Source organism: Danio rerio, chromosome 20, assembly GCF_049306965.1.
Source record: "Danio rerio strain Tuebingen ecotype United States chromosome 20, GRCz12tu, whole genome shotgun sequence".
In the NCBI taxonomy this organism is placed as follows: Eukaryota; Metazoa; Chordata; class Actinopteri; order Cypriniformes; family Danionidae; genus Danio; species Danio rerio.
In genome coordinates, this window is record NC_133195.1 from 37592297 (window position 1) to 37616051 (window position 23755).

Consider the following 23755-nt stretch of genomic DNA (forward strand, 5'->3'; position numbering starts at 1 on the left):
CATAAATGTTCATAAACGCATAACATTAAAAATAGTAAATAAATGTAAAAATTGTTTAAAAAAATCATGAAAAACTGCCACGCAATAACAACTGTTTGGACGAATTAAAATCTTACTGCTGAGTCAGTCTGTTAAATATAAAATATATATCCATACTTTACCGGTCAAAAGTTTGGGGTCAGTTTTTTTTTTTTTTTTTTAAAGAAAGTTATATTGTTCATCGAGGCGGCATTGATTAAATGTGAAAAAAAAAAAGTTAAATTGTTAAACATTTATTAAAATTTCAAATAACAGATTTTTTATTGTATGTAGTTGCAAATGAAATTATTACTCCAGTCAATATTGCTTTTATTACTATTAACAATAATATTAATAATAATAGTTATTATTAATAATAATATTAGAGTAATTTCTGAAGGATTCTGTGACTCTGAAGACTGGAGTAATGAAGCCAAAATATATCTTTAAAAATACTGAAATAAATTATTAAATTAAGTTATAAACTACAAGGGCCGATTTAACCAATAAGGGTAAGTGGCCACTTAGGGCCCCAGGACAACTGAGGGCCCCCAATGAATATATGTAGAAGTGCAAATAATGCCTACAAACTATAAATAGCATCATTTTCAATCATATTTTGTACAGTGAGAGTCAAACAAATACAATTTTATAATAAATTCATTAAATATTATTTAATAAACAATTTAACATCATATTATTATAAAAATGTAATATCATGTAATTATAATATTATAAATATACACCACCCCCTTTCATGGTCCAGTCCAGCAGTCAAATTTATAAACAATATATATATGTATTATTTTTAGTTGTAAATTTATTTTAAGAAAACTAGTCTTTTAAAACGTAGAAAAGATGAATGAGTGACATAAAAAAAACAGCAAAATAGATACAAATTAAATAAAAGTGGAAAGAGTGCCTTTCAGGACTTGGGCCCCATGTCTGGAGTTGCTTAGGGCCCCCAAATCACTAAATCTGCCTCTGCTTGTCACCTTCTGCAGGTGAATTCAGAATAAAATACAAGTTTAATGAATAACAAGTCCTTTGTAGAATCCCATGATGGGTATTTAATTACACTGTAACGTTAACAATGCTACATTTTAAAACTCAAAAACATTATGAAAGGGGGAAAGCAGGTAAAAATGTGTAAAGAAAAAAATGGCAGACAAGAGAGTCTGTAATTGAATGATGTCATGGATGCTGTGTGTTTTCCGACTTACTGCACAGAACTTAATCTGAATAGCAAAAAAGTCCAATAGTCATGGAGATATGGAGCTCTTGATTGGAATCAGACATCTCAAGCTCAGTGTTTTTCAGTGGGTGAAGGTTCTCTAATACTACTATAGAGGTCTGGTCAAGTAAACACGTCTGGTGGCTCAAGGCCAACAATGAGCAGTACAGCTCTAAAGTGTGTGTGCAAATTTCTGACCTACTTAACACGGTCAATGAAAAAGGGAGGGGTTGAATAGAACAAGGATGCTGGCAAGACCAAAGGCATCTGGGGGAAGATGGACACAATAAACTAGATGAATAACCACACTAATGGAGACCCAGACAGAGGCTGTGTCTGAAACTTAAGGAAGCTGAGATGCTGCCCAGTCAATGAATGACTAAACAACAGACAACGTTTTATGCAGACAGTAAAGGTTAGGCATAACAAGTAAGTAAAACTCAATTCTATTGTTTAGTAGAGTTAGACTTTCTCAGCTGTTTTCAAACTGGTGTAGTGGATCAGGTACAGTATCAAGCTAATTTTCCTCTATTATCCATTAACAACACTGTAAAAAGAAATGCTGTGAAAAATTATAATATTACAATGTTAGTTGCCAGTAATACTGTAAAATTACTGTAAAATAACAATTGTGCTGTAGCATTTGACTGTAAAAAAATGCTGTAAAATTATAATATTACATTTTGGTTGCCAGTAGTACTGTAAAATTACTATAAAGTACTGTAAAACTACAATTGTGCTGTAGTATTTGGCTGTAAAAATTGTTGTAAAGATAATATTACAATAAAATTTGGTTGCCAGTAATACTGTAAAATTACTGTACTGTAAAATTACAATTGTGCTTTAGCATTTGACTGTAAAAAGATTATTTAGAAATTATAATATTACAATGCATTGTGGTTGCCAGTAATACTTTAAAATTACTGTAAAATACTGTAAAACTACAACTGTGCTGTAGCATTTGACTGTACAAGGATGATGTAAAATGATATTAAAATACATCTTAGTTGCCAGTAATACCATACAATTACTGTAAAATACTGTAAAATAACAATTGTGCTGTAGCATTTGACTGTAAAAAAATGCTGTAAAATATACAGTATTACTTGCAATTTTGGTTGGAAATTTACAAGTACACTTAGTTCATTTACTTTGTTCAATGTTAATTTATAGTGCACTTAAAAATTGTACAACATTACTTACTGGCAACAAAAATTGCCAATAATACTGCACATTTTACAGGAATTTCTTTTACAGTGATCCCAACAGCACTGTTTAAATTGCACGTGACACTTTATTTTACTCTCTGGACTTTCTTAGTCTATCTTCAAAAGTCTTATCACAGTTGAAAGTTCAACCTATTCTATAGAATTTCTTTGTTTAGTAGTTTTTCTACACAGTAAATGAAAGTCACAAAAAGGCACTTTGTTTTATTTCCCAAACTTAAAAAAAATTAATTAATCGCTTTGCCTTTAACTTGGTTATGTGAGTTATGTGAGTTATTCTGACTTTCAAGACATCACACCTTAACATATTTTTAGTTAAAGCATAAGAGATACCCACTAAATATTAATGAGTGTAATGTTTAAGCCTTGTCACAACTAAGTTATAAATTGGATTAAAAATTTATTTTATTTTAGATTTTCTACATAAAGTTTAAACATGGTACAACTATGCTTTCTGCCAAACACAACCACTAAATTCGACAGAGACACACAAATACTGTATTAGTCACTGCAATATTCCTTAGGGGAAGATATTGCTTTGAGAGATTTACTGTAAGCAGAAACAAGACAACTTCACAAAAGCACAAGACAATATTGGACCATAATCAACCAACGAGTTGACAAAAAAATTAGAATTATTTTTGTCACACACGTTATAATTTCTTTAACTATAGTGGTGAATTATAAAATTATGGATTCAACATACCTAAAATGAAAAATCTAAACATTTTAATTATGAATAATAAGTGGGTATATATACATTTTTTGAAAAGCTTTTCACTGAACATGCTTGTGTGCACTAAGGCAGTTCAATGCAAGGAGGCATTTTATGCATGTATTTATATTTTCATTTACTTTCCTTTTATTATCAGTTACCAGTATAGAACTTGTTTTTTAATTATTATCTTATTATTTTATTTATTATCTTATTTTTTTCATTGCAAAAGTAATATTTTAAATAGAGCTATTAAAAAATCAAGAAGTTGTTGATTTGCAAAGCATGATGTTAAATGTCTTAATTAATGTTACCCTTAAAATTATTTTATTATAAGAAAGACATGTTCATTTTCTTCCATAAGTCATATATATCACTACAATTGTTATTATGATTACTGTGATATCTTCAGTATAACAGTGTGATTAATAACCAGCCCTGCAGAACAATGAAATTATATGTGCTGCAATCAACTGCTCAATATAAACCGTAAATGTGTCAAATAACTTCCGGGCTGCAGTATTAAATGCTAGCAGTCAGAATGGCTGCAACTCATAAAACTAATGAGGCTTTCTAAGGTGTAAAACAACAGAAAAACTGCTTATTTATTTTTTAATTAACACAAGGAAATAGCTTATGCAGTTGCTATATGAATAATGAAGCACAAAGGATTCTAGTTACAACCTATTGGGATCAATGAGCATTACGATGTTCTTAGGGGAGATTGTTACAAACATGTTATGAACTGCTTTTATATCCATAGGGATGCACAATGGAAAGTTATGTTCCATTTAGAAGACATCAGCTATATATATATATATATATATATATATATATATATATATATATATATATATATATATATATATATATTTACCGTAGAGTCTAATTGCAGTAATATAATTCCTAAGTCTATGAGGAAAAGTACAGAGGCTTACTCAATATCATATATAAATGTGGAGTAAATCCCTCAGGATCTCCTTTAACTTACCTGAAAGTGGGATTACTGAAAAGAACAACTCTCATACCGTTACCTTTCACCACAGAACCATACAGACACGCCATTATCTCTCAGAGTACAGAAAGTACGTAAGCATGCATTATGTATATGTCTTCATACTGTACACTGCATGACCTAGTTTTCACTTAACTAGTTTACACATATGTGTGCATAACCATTTTATATCTGCACTCACTCTTACCAATAAAGTGTTGAATATTTTAGATTTGAAAATATTTTTTAAATATGAACTTAGTCATAAAGAAGTAATAATTAATTTATTATTAATATAAATAATTAAAATATAATAGTTCATTTATACATTTAAACAGTGACAATTTAATAAAGAAAAAGACAATTAATGGATCTTTTAGGTTGATTTCTCTAAAAAGTATATGTAGTTCCTTGGGCTTCACTCATGGAGCCGGTTGCACCAGCAGTGAGTAAGTTAAAACATAACCTAGTTGTGACTTAAAGGGACACTAGGTTACAATTTACGCACTACTAATTATTTTTTTGTTGCACCACTGAACTTAGTTTAAATTTTACAATCTGTTTCAACTAAATATTTACAGCAGCATCCCCCCATGTATAACGGTATAAAAGAGACGACAGCGAGATTAGTTTACATTGAGGAGCTCGAGATGATAGTGAAGAACGATCTCGCGCTACTCGCAAGCCTTATTTTTCTCCCAAATCTTGCTTTTTTTTTGTTTAATGAAAAGTTTGTATTGTATCCATCAATTAAAGCGAGAATTTCTTCATGTCTGAGGTTTTCTCCCTGCTCTTTTCTCTTTCATGAGTAGGATATAAAAAAATTCAAGTTTAATGCTTTGATAACTTCATGTGTATTTTGCGTGCGTTCACAGCTCGTGATGCAGATATGTACGTCTGTTAATAGTGACTGTGATTTATTATGTGATTTATAATTTCATTTACATAAGACAGTTACATACAGAAGCACTAGTTTCAGAATTTGAAAGCAGTTTGACGATTTAATTGCTTTTTATTGAATATTATGTCACTTAGTGCAACTATGAATGACTTTACGGAGAGCTTACAACCTACTAACTTTGGTTTGCCTTAAGAGCATGTGGTGCAACTGAAGTGAGAACAAATTTAGTTACAAACTAGCTAATATACTAAGCCCCTAGGGTGGACTTTACGTTCCAGTTTAAGTGCTTGCGATTAGCTGGTGCAACCCTACCATGATGATTATATGGTTCATAAAATGATGTATCCAAATCAAACTAAAACATCAAGCATGTTAGTGACTAAGACATATACATATTCTCCAATCAAATTCCCTTGAAAAGTATTTATTCTACTGGACAATTCTTTTTTGATATATTTTTTTCTTTTTTTTGCCTATGAGCTGATTCAAATGTCCTGCCGGGAACATTTCCCAGACGCTTCACGTGTTAGTTTCAGTTGCGAGAAGTTGCCCCTCACCTGAAATATTAATACGGCCGCTGTCAGAACACATCTGTGCCAGTAGACTGAGCCTGAGGATTTCAGACGAGCTAACCACACAACCACCCACGTGTGCACACAAAATGTGATTAAACGATCCAATTATGCATGAGGATTCAGACTGGCTAAGTATTCGTTTGAAACTTGAGAGAACAAGAACACAGCGTCATGTCAAATCTGACATTGCAAATCTCATCAGATCAATCTCAAAGTTCTGGAGGACACTGCATACATATGCTTCATATCTACAGTCACAAACTGTATACATTATATAACACTATATTTGTCATTTATTTGCATTATTACATAATATATAAAGGTGTCAGAACTTCTCTGCATTACAGTATGTGTTGGAAAACGCTATTATCCTGGACACATGAGCTATCATGTTGCTAAGGAATGAGTCAACACTTGAAATAGCCACAAGTTACAATAATTACACCACAACAAAAAGAACAAGCCCTGTCTTTGGTCCCCTGGACAGATAGCGATCTGGTCCCCTGAAAGAGCCACAATGGTTTTGCATGTAAACAGGATCTCCAGTTTAATCCCATCCTTAAGTTATGCCTACAACTTTGTTTTCAAAAAACCTGATCCGAATGTCGACAATCGCGTGTCAGTTCAGTTGTTGGTGAGGATTTGATCACAAAAGCCAGGATGTTTCTAGAGCCTCTGTTACTGGCATTGTTCGGTCAGTGCATTACGCTGGCTGGCAGTAATAGAATGGGCAGCTTAGCACTGCCTTGGGCTCATGTGTCTATAGTCGTGCCGCTGATCCATTAATCCAATTAAGATTTACAATGCTGGCTAAGGCAGAGTCTTACCTGTGCAGGAGAGAGAGGATCATGGGGAAAATTTGGCTCTGACGTCACACACTCCTGCATCACAGAACAGCCTAAGCTTCTTTGCACATGGGGAGGTGAAGGCATGTAATATCTGATATGGGTATTGGAGGCCTTCATATCTAAAAGCCATTTTCAGGACAATCATCATTCGCTAATTTGGGCCCACGTGCAAACGCTCACTAAGTGACCATTCAAAGATTTTAATCACTTTAAAACGACTGACATTGTGTGTGTTAAGCCTAAAGTAAATAAAAAGTATAATGAAACAAAAACTAAGTGGTTCTTAACCAAAAAAAATAAATAATTAAATTATGGTCATCCAAACTAATAGTGTCAATGCTAAATGTAAAGTAAGATTGGCAAAAGAAGATGCATCTCTGTGCCCTCAAAATAAAGCACATTGTTTTACTATACTTCTGGAATATCAACCAGAATAAACTGCATCTCGGGTAACCAAGATGGCGGAGACGATGAGCAAAGGTAAATCAGGGACTCTTTTACAACTGGAGCATGCTTGGATTGAACTAATCTTTTAGACTGACACCTCTTCAAATGTATTATTAGCGACACAACTTGAACATAAGCGCTCAGACATCAACCAAGATCATAACGCTTCTTTCTTATTTACATTCTCTGTCTCATTTAATCAAGTGGATATAAATTAAATTGTAACTTTATTTTTGGTCCATTTGGGTATAAGACTGTCTGATTAGTATCTGCTGATAATGCTCCTTCAAGAGACATTTAACCGACTATAAGAAACTTTACAAGTACATGTCAACTTACACTAACCTTAATTCCAACCTAACAACCCACCCACCATCAAAATAAAGCATGAACAATTAATCTTTATTTCTATTGCACTTTTACAAGATTGTGTCAAAGCAACACATACATTCTAGAAGTTTTCCTGAATTGAAACTGCTTCAGCCCAGTTTTCAGAGCTCAGTTTAACTCAGTGTAATATATAAACGTAAAAGCCGGAACAGCAGAGACTAAATCCAAATCCAGTACTAAGGACACCATTTCAGATACATGATGCAACCCTGACTAAGCAAACAATGTCTAAAGCACTTGTGATATATATTGTACAGTGAAAACGCAGGTGAATTCTGACAAATTTCCACAGCGGTGATGTATACTATGATCACAGACTGGTACCCTAGCCGTTTTCCCCCAATTCCCGGCAGCCGGCCTCATCTAACACAGACCGTTGGTACTTTTCCGCAGGCGGGGCTCTTGCGTTACGTCACGCTGATACAGCCCCGTGGCTTTTGTTAAGCGCGTGCTCCAACGCCGCTGTCAAAGCTCGCTCTCCGACCTCACAGTCTCGAGATCCGGAACGACAGGGTTGTACGGACGCAGAAACGTGCCATATCTATTGCATTTGCAATATCCTCAACCAAAAGCTTTGAATTGACCTTAAATATGTCTACCATCGTCTACCGTCAAACAGATCAGGTAAGAATGAATGTTGTCGGTACCGTTAATGTGTGAATGTGTAAGTTAAGGCTTCACGCCTCGTGTTCTCGCTGGATTCTTTCATAGTACATCCTGCCTATTTGTTATTTTTCAGATACATTAATAGCCTGTATGCTAATATATAGTGTTACACATACAGACACTTATGTACTCACGCGTTTGCCATATGGTGCGTTGTAATCTGCTTTTAATATCCGCATGCGTTGCTCTTATCAGAGAAAGAATCACTCGCGTGAGTTTAACGTTTTGCAGTGCTGTGCAGAAAACCCTCATTTTATTTCAACGAAATTATTTTTTCACGTTATTTTAATGTTGGAAAACGCATTACATACATAAAAAAGAGTGCAATAAATAAATAAATAAAATGTAATAAACCACTGGTAAAAATATAATGGGGGTAATATTATAGACAAACAAATTAATGAAATAATAAAATAAAATGTACAAAATATCTACAGTATTTATACAATTAAACCAAATATAATTTCAACATTTGCCATTCATAATTTAATTGAATAATGCACATCTAGTTGTACTCTGGCTGTACGTTTACAGCACCTCACACATTTGTGTCGTTTCTTTTATAAAAGAGCGTCTAACATTATACACTTTCACATTTATCTGCATGACCCTGATTGTGCTAATCCTGACTATAATATTTGTCTTATTGTATCTTATTGGAATATATGTAGTTAAAATTAAACATTTTCTCGTCTCCATTAAAAATAACTGGAAATGCCGACGAACACATGCGTAAAATGAACACAAACCAGGACAGGGCAGTGTCAAGGTTAAAAAGAGCGACTGGTGTGGTGCATTAAAAGCAGTGCTCGTGTATTTTGACGCAGAACATACATTTTCACCTCATCGTTCATCCTTTAGTGAGGAAGACAGAAAAATGACGGCCAGGTCGTACTGACCTAGTTTTGGGTTTTACTGTAGACCTGGACGAGAGGCTCAGAGACGTTCTGGGCTCAGTATGATGCAAGCGATGTTGTGCGGCAAATGTGGATGCGAGGCGTGTTGATGGACAATTTATGTGGCCAATTATAATACTGGGAATGATGCATTCTGGCCTATCAGGTTTTGTGGATGCTGTGGGGCGTATCCTCAGAAATTTGTCTCTGCATGTTTGATCCATAGATCGTTTACAATGGATACTTAATTGAATCTCTCAGTAATTTAGTAGTGTTACTGTGTTTTGTTTGTATATTTCATGTTATATATACAAAGTATTTTGAATAGAGTGTTGCCAAATATCCAGCAGTTATCTAAAACTTATTTTATAAAAACTAAAAATTATTTTATTTATGGGTTTAACATTTCGTAAGTTTCTCATCCTTGTGGATCCTGGAAGATTTGTTTAGTTAATGTTCTTTCTCTCTTCTCGCTATGCACACTCTCAGAAATGAAGGTAGATGAGCTGTCACTGGGGTGGTACCTTTTCAAAAGGTCCATAATAATACCTCAAGGGTACATATTGGTACCTAAAAAGTACAATAGTGTTCCTCTTAAAATTTGTAGGTACTAATAAATACATTTGAGCTACAAATGTGGACCCTTTAAGCACAAATGTCTACCTTTTGAAAAGGTACCACCCCAGTGACAGCTTGCATACCTTGATTTCTGAGAGTGCATGCTCATTAATAATTTCCACCCAAACCAGTGTATTTTCACTTCAGTGATAAACTTCCTTTATTACTTTATACCTGAATTCACCATTCATATTTTACAATCCCAATTACAGGAAACAGCAGTTTCACTGTTTCATTCCAAAACACCTGCCAAACTTCTGCCTATGGATGACCCAATTGTCACTGCAAGGCTTCATTTGTAAGGCAAATGCTGTGTATGTTAAACTATCTACTTGTGTATTTAAATACATGTACTCCTTGGGATTAGAGATAAAATTCACAGGATTCTTTAGAGAATTACTTAGCCGTAGTGCCATTGCATGTTGCAGTTAATATGAATCATTGGGAGAAACATTCTGTGAAGGTTGCTGTGAATAAAACCAGTGTTGTCTCTCCCTTTCAAACATTCTTTCCATGTGGTGAAGGATTATTCAGTTTTCCAGTCTGTTCCCATGCGTGAGGTCAGCCAGTGGCTGTTAGCACGCTTCTTAAGTTCTGCGGTCTCATTAACCTTTTTTCCATAAAGGTTAGCAATTCACTTGAGAGAATTAAAAAGTTAAGATAAAAACAGCAGCTTTGCTTCCCTTTGCACTCAGAATGTAGTTGATAAAATTCAATAAGCAGTTAAAAAAAATCATTATGAAATTATTGTGATGGAGTTATAATGTGTGTCCCTTCCATCTTTGTAATTAAGGGTTTAAATTACATAACACACTCTTCTACTGCCTGTCTGTAGGTTTATGAATAGAGTAGCAGTTTGTTTTAGTTTAGGCAGAGAGAGAGAGAGAGAGTAAATCACAGATTTTTCCAGGTGTTATGCAACCACAGGAAGTACAGCTCAGACTTTAGTGCACATCTGAATATGATTTTATGATTGTCACCATGCTTGTTCTTAGACATGGGATGATAACCAGTGTCAAGGTTTACCGTGGTTTGGAATAGTCAAGGTTTTAATACCGCTAAAATGTTCTGTAATACCATTCCCAAAGGTATATGTAAGTTTTTCTTTTTTAATGTTTTTTTTATGTGTTGTAAAGGAACCCGTGTTTTTGAAACAAATGAAGAGAGCAGAAGTAAATTATTTATTTTAACTATTTAGCCTGACATGTTTTCTCTTCTAAAATATAATACGTTTCTTAAAATAAGATAAATTGTGTTTAGATTTACGAAAACTTTTAAAAATAACTTATTTTAGAGCAGTAATCACAATACATTGAAACCGTGGTATTTTTATCAAAGGTCATCATACCGTCAGAAATCTATACAGGCCCATGCCTACTTCTATAGCCTTTTATGAACTTGCACAACCATTTGACCACGATGCCCTCCCTTCACATTTTGTGCAGACTCTACGCAAGTTTATCACTGTGGTGCGAGTCGTTCATGAGCTCAAAGGTACATCAGGGACTTGTAAACTTAAAAGATGTATTCTGAAGCTTACTGTCAGGTTACTCTGGTCTATTATTATTTGTAAAGGAGGGCACCAACAAAACCAAGGAAATGCTTCATGGTAAAACTGCCATCACTCCTGTTGCATAGAGACATTCTATCTAATTCTAATCCAAAATCTAATTGTTGGCAAGCCAGTCTGCTTCTAACACTGACGAATGTAGTTCACCTTTTTCTTAGAGCTGGCAGAGGTCCCAGATAGAGTGTGACTTGTCTTATGATAGCGACAAATATAATTATCTACAGTATGCTGCCTGTCGTCATTGGTAGACTAAGAGTTGGATTGAGCTGCCTGTGATTGCTTTCAAGGAACACATTGTCCTCTTTTGCCTCGGTTTTAGTTTTTCGCATGGCCTTAAACGATGCATTAAATTGTTGCTCAATCTGGGTAATCTGTTGAGTACTTTTGCAGAGTCAATAGAACAACTGTTGCTGTGTGTTTCAACCCATTCTCCTCTTTCTCTCGCCTCGCTGACTGTCCCACGCTTACCAACTGAGCATGCTGTTCATTGCATGCCAGAGGGGTCAAAATAGATTGTATGTACAAAACAGTCTTTCAGAGTATATTTTTTGCCACCGCACTTTTCAGTATTTATCTTATCACTCTTCAGTTCTGTCAGTAGTTGTGTGAGGATACTGGGATTGTTCATACAAAAAGCCAGGTCATGCGAGTCCGTCTAAATCTTCTAAATCACTGCATGCTTTATCTGTTGCAACTTGTAAATGCCCTGGTTTAAGCAATCAGTTCCTGATTCAACTCTAAGTGGACCAGCCGCTCTCAGATTAAGGTCACCAGCTTGATACTGGACAGTTCAGACCTATCAATGAGCAGAAAGTTTGTATGTTTTAAGGGTCAGTGACAACATCTTTTTTTATATTTATATATATATATTAGTAGCACTTTGTACAGGCTCATGAATGTGTGTCTAGGTCAATAAATAACTTCAAATATCAAAAAATATAAAATTATTTTGGCGGCAACGTTGTGGAGCAGTGGGTATCGCTGTTGCCACACAGCAAGAAGGTCGCTGGTTCGAGCCTCGGTTGGGTCAGTTGGCATTTCTGTATGAAGTTTGCGTGTTTTCCTTGTGTTCGCGTGGGCTTCCTCTAGGTGCTCCTGTTTCCCCCACATGTCGAAAAACATGCGGTACAGGTGAAATGGGTAAGCTGAATTGTTCGTATAGTGTATGAGTGTTAATGAGTGTGTAATGATGTTTCCCAGTGATGGGTTGCAGCTGAAAGGCCATCTGCTGCGTAAAACATATGCTGGATAAGTTGGTGGTTCATTCCGCTGTGGTGACCCCAGGTTAATAAAGGGACTAAGCTATAAAGAAAATGAATGAATGAAATTATAATTACTTAAAATTTATGCCTTTTTATAAAATAAATTATACTGAGCAATTTAATTAATTAAAATATAAAATATGTTAACAATTGTCTGTCATTGAAGTTTTAATTAACTTTAGAGGTGAGATTTAGTTGATGTAAATTCAGACAGTTGAAATGAGAAGGGCTTTAGTGAGAACTTATATTACACAAATCAATGCTTCCACCTTTTTACTCATCATTGTACTTCAATACCACTTATCTCTTTAAGGAATTATTCCAATGATTATGTAAATTAAAGTGTAGCAGTTTCCTATGGCTGCTTTCAATAATCAACCCTTGCAGAGAATAGATCAAGGAAGAAAAGGCAGATTATTTAAGGGCCTCCACTGCATGCTCGGATTGTTTGTGAGGCTGAAGTGGATAAAAGAATGACTGTGAGTGGAAAAATACCAGCAGGTTTTCATGTAAAACATGAGGCTTCCACACACTGGAGCTCATTTGTTTTTCACTTCGGCATTTTCCATCTCCACACAGCTGTCGCCACATTATTATGGGAATGTAAAAAACCCATCAAAATTCCTGACAGGGTGATTTCTTGATTGTGTGACCATCCTCTGTCCCTAAATATGGACAGTGATTATTTTCCGGTTGAGTCATGTGGTTAATGGGAAGGATGATGTAGAGAATTTGTATGCGGGTGTTGCAAAAGAGGTCTGACCAAGGGAGGGTCAGAAATGTGTGTCCTGAGATTTAGGCAGCTTCTTGAATTAAGTCTGTATGAGACCGATTCTATCCGGATTAATCTGAACTGTCTGTGCAGCAGGAGTTAAGGCTGATCTCGAATAAGGCACGTGTTGAACTCTATGAAAGTGATCAGAAGTGGAAAGCTGGGTCAGTTTATGATCGACAGCAATTTCAGCCTTTAGCAATTAGTATTCAGGCTGCATCAGTATTAAACATTAAAACCACTGCAGTTCTAAAAAAACACATTGATCAGTGTTCTTGAGATATTTCTGCAGTGACTGAGGCATCATCACAAATCCACCTTTTTTCCCTGCAGGTTATAATGCACAAACAACACAGAAAAGGTTTGAGTCTATAGCCAACGGGACACTCGAGGACTTGATTGCAGTCACTCTAAGCCTGAGAGTTTGAGTCACCTCTGACCCCCTGCTGCTGTGCCCACCGGTTGCCTGGCATTGCCTTTTCCATCCACTAAGTGGTGAAGCAAGACCTAGGCATTCCCATTCCTGGCTCTACTTCACCCGTGCCTTTTACGGCTTTCCCCAAGTAATCTATCTCTCCCAGACGTCATCCAATATCAGGTATGCACATGACTTATGCATGAGACTTAGTGTTATGTGTGCACAACAGAACAGATTTATATTGATTAATAGTTTCTGACAGTTTTATAGCCAACAACAAAAAAAAGGATGCACTGTTTTGTTTGTATTTGTGTGCACATATGTACTTGGGGAAAACTTATTTAAGCATGTTATTGTTTTGTTTTTGCAAAGGCTTAATTTCCAAAATGATTCCCAACGGATATTTGATCTTTGAGGACGAAAGTTTCCTGGATTCCACTGTGGCCAAGATGAATGCCCTTAGAAAGAACGGCCAGTTCTGTGATGTGAGACTTCAGGTAACACACCCTATTTTAACTATATTATTCTCTGTGTCATTATTAGACGCCTTGAAAGACACTGAAACAAGACTCTGGGAAGAGTGTTTCATTATACACAGGTTGCAAACCTTTGAATGGCCATGTGCCATTGATTGAGAGGCAAAGGCAAAACCACTGTGCTCAAAATATTTAAAAGACTAATTAGAAGATTTAACATAAGAGATAAAATAACACAACACAATTCTCAAATTAAAACCTAAATGATTTTCTTGTTCCAAAAAGAAACACTGTAACTGGTATCTGGACATTTGTTTTAATTTTTAATCCTGCAGCCAAGCTAATGATGTTATTATTGCTTGTTTGGGATTTGATCAAATCCACATGACAACAATAAGACACTTTAGAGAAGGAATAGCATGCTGTCATACCTGAATAGCTGAAATCCAATTTCTTTAAGGCTATTTCCTTGCTGCAATGGTCTCATAGACTTTAACTTATGCCTATTTACCTCTGCAGGTGTGCGGTCATGAATTGATGGCTCACCGGGCAGTGCTGGCTTGTTGCAGTCCTTATTTGTTTGAGATATTTAACAGCGACCTGGAACCTCATGGTATCTCCCATGTGAAGTTTGAAGATCTGGATCCTGAGGCTGTGGAGATCCTTCTCAACTACGCTTACACTGCCCAGTAAGAGAGACACAACATACAATTAACCAATCAGGCTTACCATAAAATCAACAATAATAATGACTTGGTTGCGGTCAAATTATAATATTTATTGTTGCTCTGTGTAGGTTAAAGGCAGATAAAGAGCTGGTCAAGGAGGTTTACTCTGCAGCCAAACGGCTCAAAATGGACAGAGTGAAGCAGGTAAATCAACCACATGATTGTCTATTAAACAACTAAGGTTATGAAGCCCTAGCTGACTCTTTTAATTCTTCCACGCAGATCTGTGGCGACTACCTTCTCTCCAAGATGGATTCCCAGAGTGCCATCTCTTATCGCAATTTTGCCAGCTGCATGGGAGATGGACGTCTGCTGGGCAAGATCGACAGCTATATCCAGGAGCATCTTCTGGAGGTGTCTGAGCAGGAGGATTTCCTCAAGCTCCCACGCCTTAAGGTGAGCCAACCTTTAATCTTTAAGGTGATGCGCTGTTCTTGACTTGCACAATTAAAAATGCAGTATCTTTTGCTTCGTTTTATAGTTGGAGGTGATGCTGGAGGATAACTTGACCTTGCCTAGTAATGGCAAGCTATACTCCAAGGTGATTGGCTGGGTCCAACGCAGCCTGTGGGAAAATGGCGAACCCCTGGAGCGACTGATGGAGGAGGTTAGTACTGCGCTCCACTGTGAGCACCTCTCTCTCTATTCCTTTCGTCTTCCCCCTCGTAATTCATCCCGTTCACAGATTTAACAGGTCCGATCACACCAGTCATCTTAACGGTAGAGGTTGGTTGGGTTTGTTCTCTCTGCCTTCCATACATATTTTTTGTCTTCTCTACCCCTTTACCCACAAATCACCCCGGGCCTTTAAGTATATACATTTAGGTACAGAACAGGGCTGTTACACCCGAGTGGGTAGTCCAGGTGAGCCAAACTAAAAGCCTCCTGAATGCTCAGTACTCTGCAGTAACTGCAGCCACTCTGTCTGCTCACAGAGAGTGACATGGCATGTTGCCGTACCAATGACAACTCTCTCTTCTCTAAGCAGGTGTGTGAGTGTGTGCGTGAGTGTGTACATGCTCTGGGAACCAGCACTAACAGTTCTTCCTCCCCACTGATTTATCTCTCCTTAGGTTTATTAGAGCAAACATCAGCAGGATTCTCACAAGACTGAAGAAACCAAGACTGGGGCCCTCCAGGGTAATGAGTCATGAATCAAAGAAAATAACAAAAGAACAAGAGGGAACCATGGCGAAAGAAGCGCTAGGCCCCTGTCCAATAACCAAATGCACTCATCAACAATGCACCTTTAATTTACACTATTGACACTTCAGATTTCAAAGTATTGCCGCATTCAACAATTCAAGACATCAACACATTACGCCCATTTTATGCATACTTTGTTCATAGCAAAGTAAACCATCTTACATAGTATATATACCTGAATACTGATGAAAAGAAGAAGGACGCCAGCTTCATTTAAGACTTGATGACGGCATCCACAGTGCGATTCATCATAAATAAAGGAAGTGGAAATTGAGTGCAGCTTAGAGGGATGTTCTCAAGTCGCTCTCAGTTCCTGGTTCCTTTTAATCTGCTGTTTGGACGCACTGCCAGCGGGGATGGGCACAAGTACTCAGAAGCTGTAATTTCTAGTAGCAGCATGATCATGGAAGCACAGTCACTTCATTAGAGGATTGATTTCAAAACATTCCATGGCAATCAAAATTATATAATCTACAAGCTGTTACTATAACTACACAAACAGCCTCATTTTGATTATTCTTTCAAAGATAACTACTGGTCCTATTAAGTTGGTGTCAGATTGGAACATAGTTAGATAAGAAAAGCTTAAACCCTATAATTTAGGACACTTTCTAAAGATGTGATATTTTGCAGTACGGTGAGGTACGATGCAGGTCACCTTTATCGAGCTTGCGTTTCCACTGCCAAAAGGGTACCGATGGTGGGCGTGGTGTATGAGAGAAAATTTCAGTCAACGTCATTCTCGCTTGGAGAAATGTCAAAGTAAAGCTGGATGGATCGTTCACATATTATATGAGAAGCATTTCTCACAAAACAGATGCTTTACATACATAAATACTTGTGTATAAATGTTTATTACTAACCTTCCTATGAACGTGATTTGATTATAACTGCAGATTAATGATAGCCTACTGTAACGTTTGCGATTCTTTAAAATAAATAAATAAATGCAACATATATGAACACATACAGACCCTTACAGTCTCCGATATATTACCAATTACAGAAAAACTACACAAAGCATACATTTAGTCCTTATTTGGGTTCAAAAACAACTCAGAACATATAGCCCACAGTCAGTGCAAACCTTTTATCTGTGTCTTTAATCTTCATCAGCACATGTAACCACCGTTAGAAAGTAAATCTGTCATTCCGAGTTCATAATAGTTCAAAAGGTGATGATAATAGTCAAACATGGCATTTTGGTCATGTTTTAGTTTGTTGAAATAATAATTTCTTTCTTTGATTTTTCCGGCTTTTCCTTTGTTTTTTCGCGCTTCACTCTCGCATTTTTCTGAAAGGATCAGATGTCAAAAGCGCTTCAATAATTACATGCACGTTATAATTATCAGCTCAAGAATGTTTGTTACTTCAAATAGAAAGTGATATTGCACAGGGTAGATTCTGCATCTTCTCGGCTTTGTGACTGTTCATCAAGATGACGACAAAGTTTGTTTAAGCTCGGGTTGACCATGGTCATTATTATATGTATATATTATAACGGTGTAATGTCTCGGCTGTGTTAAAAATGGTGCTTCTGTTGTTTTCATTCTCCTGCTTGTGTACACGATGGTGACGTTTCACTGTAAATCAATAGCGCTCAGTTGCTCGTCTTGCTTCGCCTTTTGGTATCCTTTTGTCATGCTAGGTACCCTTTCAAAAGGGTACCCAAAAAGTGGTATGATACGGTTCGCTTTTTGGTACCTTTTGACAGTGGAAACGGCCATAAAAGCGTACTGAACCTAACTGAACAATAACATACCACTTAGTGGAAACAGGCCATTAAAAATTGATTCAACTGTGCCTTTTTAACATATGTACTCAGTTAACATATCTATTGGACATTCAGATAAAAAAAACACCAAATGCCCATTCCCAAATAAGTTTTTTTTTATTACTTTATTGTAATAGTTTTGTTATTTTTTGGTGGGATTATTTTTTTTTTTTTAACAGAATTTTGTGTTCTGTTGGTGTGAATTATTTTTTTTAATTTAATCTCGAAAAGGATCCTTTTTTCCCTAAAACTGAAGCACTAACTTTGGGCTGTAATAGTTGACAACAAATAACCAGTTTTGACCGGAGTTTATTTGATGATGTCTGACTTGACTAACCCTCACAGTTGAGAAGATGGATGCAGGATGACAGCCAGACATGGAACTTGTTTGTTTTTTCCTTCTCCAAACTTGACAAATGAAAGTTCCCAAGATGCTTTATGGCGAACGTGGTTTTGTGATCCACATTCTGCTGTTTACAGTGCAGAGAAACATCCTGAAGATCTTTTGAAGTGATCCTGAATCCACAGCAAGTTTCATATTCTTAAAGAAGCTTTTTTTTTTACCAGCATCTTGCAGTGAGCGAGCACTATGGCCCTCCCCTTCTTAACTTTCCTTCCTCCCCTGACCCACGTTGTTGGGTGCTCTGTTGTCTTGGAGACAGCCACATGGGTTCTGTTGTCGCTGTGTGTTTTGCAGGTGCAAACGCTGTACTATTCGGCCGATCATAAGCTGCTCGATGGGAGCCTGCTTGATGGGCAGGCTGAGGTGTTCGGCACTGAGGATGACCACATCCAGTTTGTGCAGGTACACAACCAGCGCCGAGCTCTTCTCAGGCTGAACCATGTAGTTAATGCAGAATTTAAGAGTAATGGTAGCAGAGCAGCTGCAGTTGTTCTGGGCTCTTGAGAATGCGTTTTGAGCTGGAAAGATCACAATGTGTGTGTGATAAGTGTGTAGATTGGGCTTTAGTATTGCTTCTAGTGTGGCTTTAGATTAATATAGATATATGGTTAAAAGAATATTCCAAAGTTCCATTCAAGTTCAATCAGTAGAACTTAATGGACAGGGTTAATTGTCGCTAAAAAATGGATTTTCCCTTGCCAGACAAAAATCTAGGTTGCGATGTTAAACCTATAATGGTCAGTCTGTAAATACAAACCAATAGTGGATCCACATTTGTTGTATGCATATTAACGTTTTTTTTTATTGTGGAAAAAAAGTACTTGCTAATCTTTCAGCGCAAAGCTATATCCATCTGTGCTGCCATGACAAGATAATGGTTAAAATCCTGAAATGAATGTTTAAACTGCTTTAGAGCTTAAATAGATTTTGACAAGAGAACTATAATAATATTTTTGTAGTTTATAGCTTTGTACGTCTGCTTTTAAATCCCCTAAAACAATATTCCACTTATTCTAGTTGAAACCATCTCACTTAAAATTCAATTGAAAAAAAACATGTTTTGTAGTAATCAACATTATCCAACAAATTCCGTCAGTTAAGATTAACTGTAATTGTACCTGGAACATTCCTTTAACCTGAAGTAGGCCAAGCATCTGGTAAGTTGTCAAAGTTGAGTTAAGTCTAGACAGAATTTGTTAGACTTTGTGAGGCTGTGTGTGTGGACCATGGGCTCGGAGTCTGTAGCTGCGCTGTGCCTTTGCAGAAGAAGCCCCCACGTGAGAATGTACACCGACAGCTGAGCACCAGCTCCTCTGGCAGCCTCTCCCCTGGATCCACCAAACATCCCTGCAAGCAAGAGTGGAAGTACATAGCTTCTGAGAAGACCACAAGTACGTTTGCATCTTTGACGTCATCATCAGATTGAGAAATCTTTGCAGTCTTTTTAAGTCATCTTCCTTTTCATCTTCCTACAGACAATACTTACCTGTGTCTGGCTGTGTTGAACGGCATGCTGTGTGTGATCTTTCTGCATGGGCGCAGCAGTCCCCAGGCCTCACCTTCGGCTACACCTTGCCTAACCAAGAGCCTGAGTTTTGAGGGTCAGCCTCTGGAGGAGGAACCGGACAAACTGCTGTCACCCATGCACTACGCTCGCTCCGGACTGGGCATCGCTTCTCTGAACGACCAACTTATCGCCGCAGGTTTGTGTGCATCACATTAATCCAAAAAATTTTGAATGTCTCTTGCTTTTGCTAAGCAACTCTTGTCTTGCTCTTCAGGTGGATATAACCGGGAGGAGTGTTTGAGGACTGTGGAATGTTACAACATAAAGACTAACAGCTGGACCTTCATTGCACCAATGAGGACTCCTCGTGCTCGTTTTCAGATGGCTGTGCTCATGGTGTGTACATGATTAAACAGTTACAAAAAAGTTCAGCCTTTGAAAGTGCTGTGAAATAACTGTTGTCATCCAATCAGGGTCAGCTTTATGTGATGGGTGGATCCAACGGACATTCTGATGAACTGAGTTGCGGGGAGACCTACAACCCCAATGCTGATGAGTGGACTCAAGTGCCAGAGCTCAGGACCAATCGTTGCAATGCAGGTAAAAACTAGACCAGTACATTTTCAAGCTTGTTTCTTAGTTGCATCCTAGTTTAAGCCATATATTGGGTATTCCCTTCAAGTAGAATTATTCCATCTACAGTAAATATTACAATTTTATCATTATTCTATTGACTCTCCATAGGTGTCTGCTCTCTGAACAACAAGCTGTACGTTGTTGGAGGGTCGGATCCTTGCGGGCAGAAAGGTCTGAAGAACTGTGACGTTTTTGACCCTATAAGCAAGGCCTGGACCAACTGTGCCCCTTTAAACATCAGTAAGTCAAAATGACGTTATAAAACATCCCTGTAATTTCTTTTCGCAGAGGTTTCGGGCATTTAAGAGATCATAGCTTAAGCGTACAGCTGGGATTACATTAATAAAAAGCCAGATGGATCGCAGACACTCAACATCATTTTGTGTGTCTGCAGGGAGGCATCAGGCTGCTGTGTGTGAGTTGGATGGCTTCATGTACGTGATTGGAGGAGCAGAGTCATGGAACTGTCTGAACAGCGTGGAGCGCTACAACCCAGAAAACAACACTTGGACCCTCATCGCATCTATGAACATCGCCCGTAGGGGAGCTGGAGTGGCTGTCTACGAAGGTAAGCAAAGGACAAAGCATGTGATACAAGTATAAATCTTAAAGAAGAATGTGACCAAAGATTCCTTTTTCTCAGGTAAACTCTTTGTGGTGGGTGGCTTCGATGGCTCTCACGCCTTGCGTTGTGTTGAAATGTACGACCCTGTTCGCAACGAATGGAGGATGCTGGGGAGCATGAACTCACCACGCAGCAATGCTGGTGCAGCCGTCCTTAATGATGTCATCTATGCTATTGGAGGCTTCGATGGAAATGACTTCCTCAACTCGGTTGAAGCCTACAACCCTAAAACCGAAGAGTGGAGCACTTGTGCAGACGCCTTCACCGATTCCTAAGAGCCAGGGGAACCAATGGGGGTTATCTCACTCAAACTAACAGGCTTAGTGACGTAATCGTGCTTTGTGATGTCCTGTATGTATGCTGGGGGGTGGATGGGTGGGATTTTGAGGCGTGAGGAAGGTCTCATGGGGTCTTCTTTACAGGAGTCACCCATGAGACTGACTTTTCTTACAGTGTTTGGGTGGGGGTGGTGTGTTTGGGGTTGCCTGAAAGCAACATTAAGCCTTTGCATATTGCATACTTTATTTTTGTTGATGTATATATATTGTTGTTTCTTTTTTTCTTCTTTTTTTCCGTTTAAAGAAGAATGCCAACATTTATTGCACACTGAGTGTACCTTTTGAGTGGAGTAGTTTAGTATTTCTGTTTTTGGCAAGTTGAAGACAGGATTGATTGGTTAAACCCATAATGGAAGTGATTAGGGTTGAATTAGTTTGCTTTTTAGTGTTTTTTTTAAAGCTCACTTTATTTGAAGCTCCATGCTTATACAAAGCCTTATTTTAACAAAATGTTCAAACACATGGCTTTCCATTTTGTATCATTAGCCATGACGTAGGATTACTGTACCAATCTTTAAAGATGGCCTTTTTTATATTTTTGATACACTGCTAAGTAACCAATAGATAGATGGATGAGCTAGCAGACGCACAACACTCATGAGGTTAAAAGCTAATCAGTGCCAGTTTAGTTACACTCACACGTCTAGTCTACTATGCTTCAGTACTCCCGCTCAGATTTTTTTTGTTACTATTTCATTTTTGGCACATTCAAACAAGTGAGGTGATGCTCAGTTTCCTCTCAGTACCTTCTCTTTTTAATATTTCCTGTGTTAGCGTTTGGAGTTTTTTCTCAATAAACTTAACCGGGGAGAGAATTCTGTACCAGATTTGTAATGAGCTGATATTTCCATACTAATAAACCATTTCAACCTGTTAAATATTTCTGTCTGTGTCTTTATAAACTATTTCAGCACTTTTCTACATATCATTTATTTGGTTTTTGCATCAAGGTGTTGTTTTCACATTTAATAGAATTTATGTGTGACTACAGTTTATGTGTGGTTTTAGAAACAGATGAGGCAGAATAAAATGTCCATCGATTTAGCGTTCTTCTTTGTCATTAGCCATGATGTTGGATTACTGTATTGTATGCTCCATGGGATCATTTATTATAAGGGCTTTATTTAGGTAAGCTTTATCCACAGCAGACTCCCTTTTACAGTCCACACCTTCATTCACACATACTATCCAGTCCTAATCCAATAGACAAATCACGCCAGTTACACCAGCAGGAAGTAGGCCAAAAGCTCAAGGTCTACAGGAGGGATTAAAAGTCTTTTCTGGCACTGATTATCTTTAGGACTCGGGTCAAGTCACTAGACTGACCTTCTGTTATAAAATTAACCACGGCTGTAATACAACAAATAAATAAATAATTAAAGATTTAACTTTAGTTAAACCATGGTTACAAACAAAAAATGAAATTAACCAACATTTATGCTAATTTAACACATTTGCAGTAAAGCGGATTCTACAAATGGTAATCAATCTGTCACAACCATAGACTGTAACACAACACATGGTTATACTTTTACAGTAACGTTAATAAAAACAAGGTGAATCAGACTGGTTCTGCAGACAAAGATTTGGATAAAGAAAAGTCCACCAACCTACTTAATTATATATATATATATCAATATTTATGTAAGTATAATACCCTAGAGCATATAATTAAATATAGAGTTTACAATTAAAGATAACTTTTTTCATTACCCTGCAGTCCCACGTTTTGAACGCCGAAAAATGCCCTGTATGGCTACATTCAGGTTGAATATTTATGTGACTTACGGGTAACCGACTTAGACCGAGGGTCGTTTCGAGTAATACTGATAAATTGTAAATGAAACAGGCCAACTAGCCTGTCTAGTATGTGCGTTTTAGGTAACTTACAGAGACGCAGAAATCTGTTTGCAACAACTGATTGTCTTCACCGGAGCTGCTCCCGCCAGACAGTTAATGTTGAGGTCTGCGCCTGCGCACTAGCTTATTCAGGTTTTAAAGCTGCCGTCTGGTCATTTGAAATTGTCATGAACTCATCATGCGGGAGAGAGAAAAATATTTATATTTATATATCACGAATTAAAACTTTTTCCCTTTTAACATTTAACTCAAATTACAATGCCAACAATAATGTTAGTTAGGCCAGTTGCCAGTGGGTGTTCGGGTGGTTCAAAGGTCCAGAATTGGTCCCATACATGAGCTCATTTGTCCTATTTTGACTGCTTTGCCATCCTGAATAGTGGAAATGATCCATCGAAAAAGACTTTAAAGACCAAGCAGAATCCTCAGATGGCTATCGCTTGGGTATGACCAGCTAAAGAGTTTTTTTTTTTTGAGTTCAGCATCCAATTGTGCAAGAAAACATACAATCTCACGTAAGAGAAGTCGTCTTTCACTGTATTTCTCTATATTGTTGGAAAACATTTTTACAAATAACCTTTATTTTAAATCTTAGACCTTATTCGTGAAACAAAAAATGACCAATATACAATATATTAGGTGTGAAGCACCA

At 37.2% G+C, this 23755-nt stretch overlaps 2 protein-coding genes across 3 annotated transcripts in view; one reads left to right on the top strand and one right to left on the bottom strand.

The window, feature by feature from the left end:
• Nucleotides 1-10247, bottom strand: part of hmcn1 (hemicentin 1) — a 172146-nt gene extending 161899 nt beyond the window's left edge. Inside the window, exon 1 of the mRNA XM_073932713.1 lies at nt 8149-10247. Within this exon, the coding sequence (XP_073788814.1) occupies nt 8149-8266 (118 nt within the window). The 5' untranslated portion in view covers nt 8267-10247. The remainder of the gene's footprint in view (nt 1-8148) is intronic.
• Nucleotides 1532-22123, top strand: ivns1abpa (influenza virus NS1A binding protein a). Of its 2 annotated transcripts, none has more exons than XM_073932215.1 (15): nt 1532-1681; nt 13466-13730; nt 13923-14047; nt 14546-14715; nt 14823-14898; nt 14977-15150; nt 15236-15361; nt 18432-18539; nt 19402-19528; nt 19613-19840; nt 19919-20040; nt 20118-20244; nt 20389-20520; nt 20675-20848; nt 20924-22121. In XM_073932215.1, exons 3-15 carry the CDS (start codon nt 13937-13939, stop codon nt 21178-21180), a joined length of 1932 nt encoding a protein of 643 aa, XP_073788316.1. In that variant the 5' UTR covers nt 1532-1681; nt 13466-13730; nt 13923-13936; the 3' UTR covers nt 21181-22121. The 2 variants fall into 2 exon arrangements, with proteins under 2 accessions (XP_073788316.1, NP_954973.2); NM_199279.2 differs by lacking the exon at nt 1532-1681 and adding an exon at nt 7810-7972 and having other exon boundaries at nt 20924-22123.
• The last annotated feature ends 1632 nt before the right edge of the window (nt 22124-23755 follow it).

What these genes read in the sequence shown, in the direction of transcription:
- ivns1abpa (XM_073932215.1), top strand. Translation starts at nt 13,937, where the DNA reads ATGATTCCCAACGGATATTTGATCTTTGAGGACGAAAGTTTCCTGGAT. An exon ending in TGGAGCGACTGATGGAGGAG is followed by an intron (nt 15,362 to 18,431) that starts GTTAGTACTGCG and finishes TGTGTTTTGCAG; the next exon opens with GTGCAAACGCTGTACTATTC. An exon ending in ACCACATCCAGTTTGTGCAG is followed by an intron (nt 18,540 to 19,401) that starts GTACACAACCAG and finishes GTGCCTTTGCAG; the next exon opens with AAGAAGCCCCCACGTGAGAA.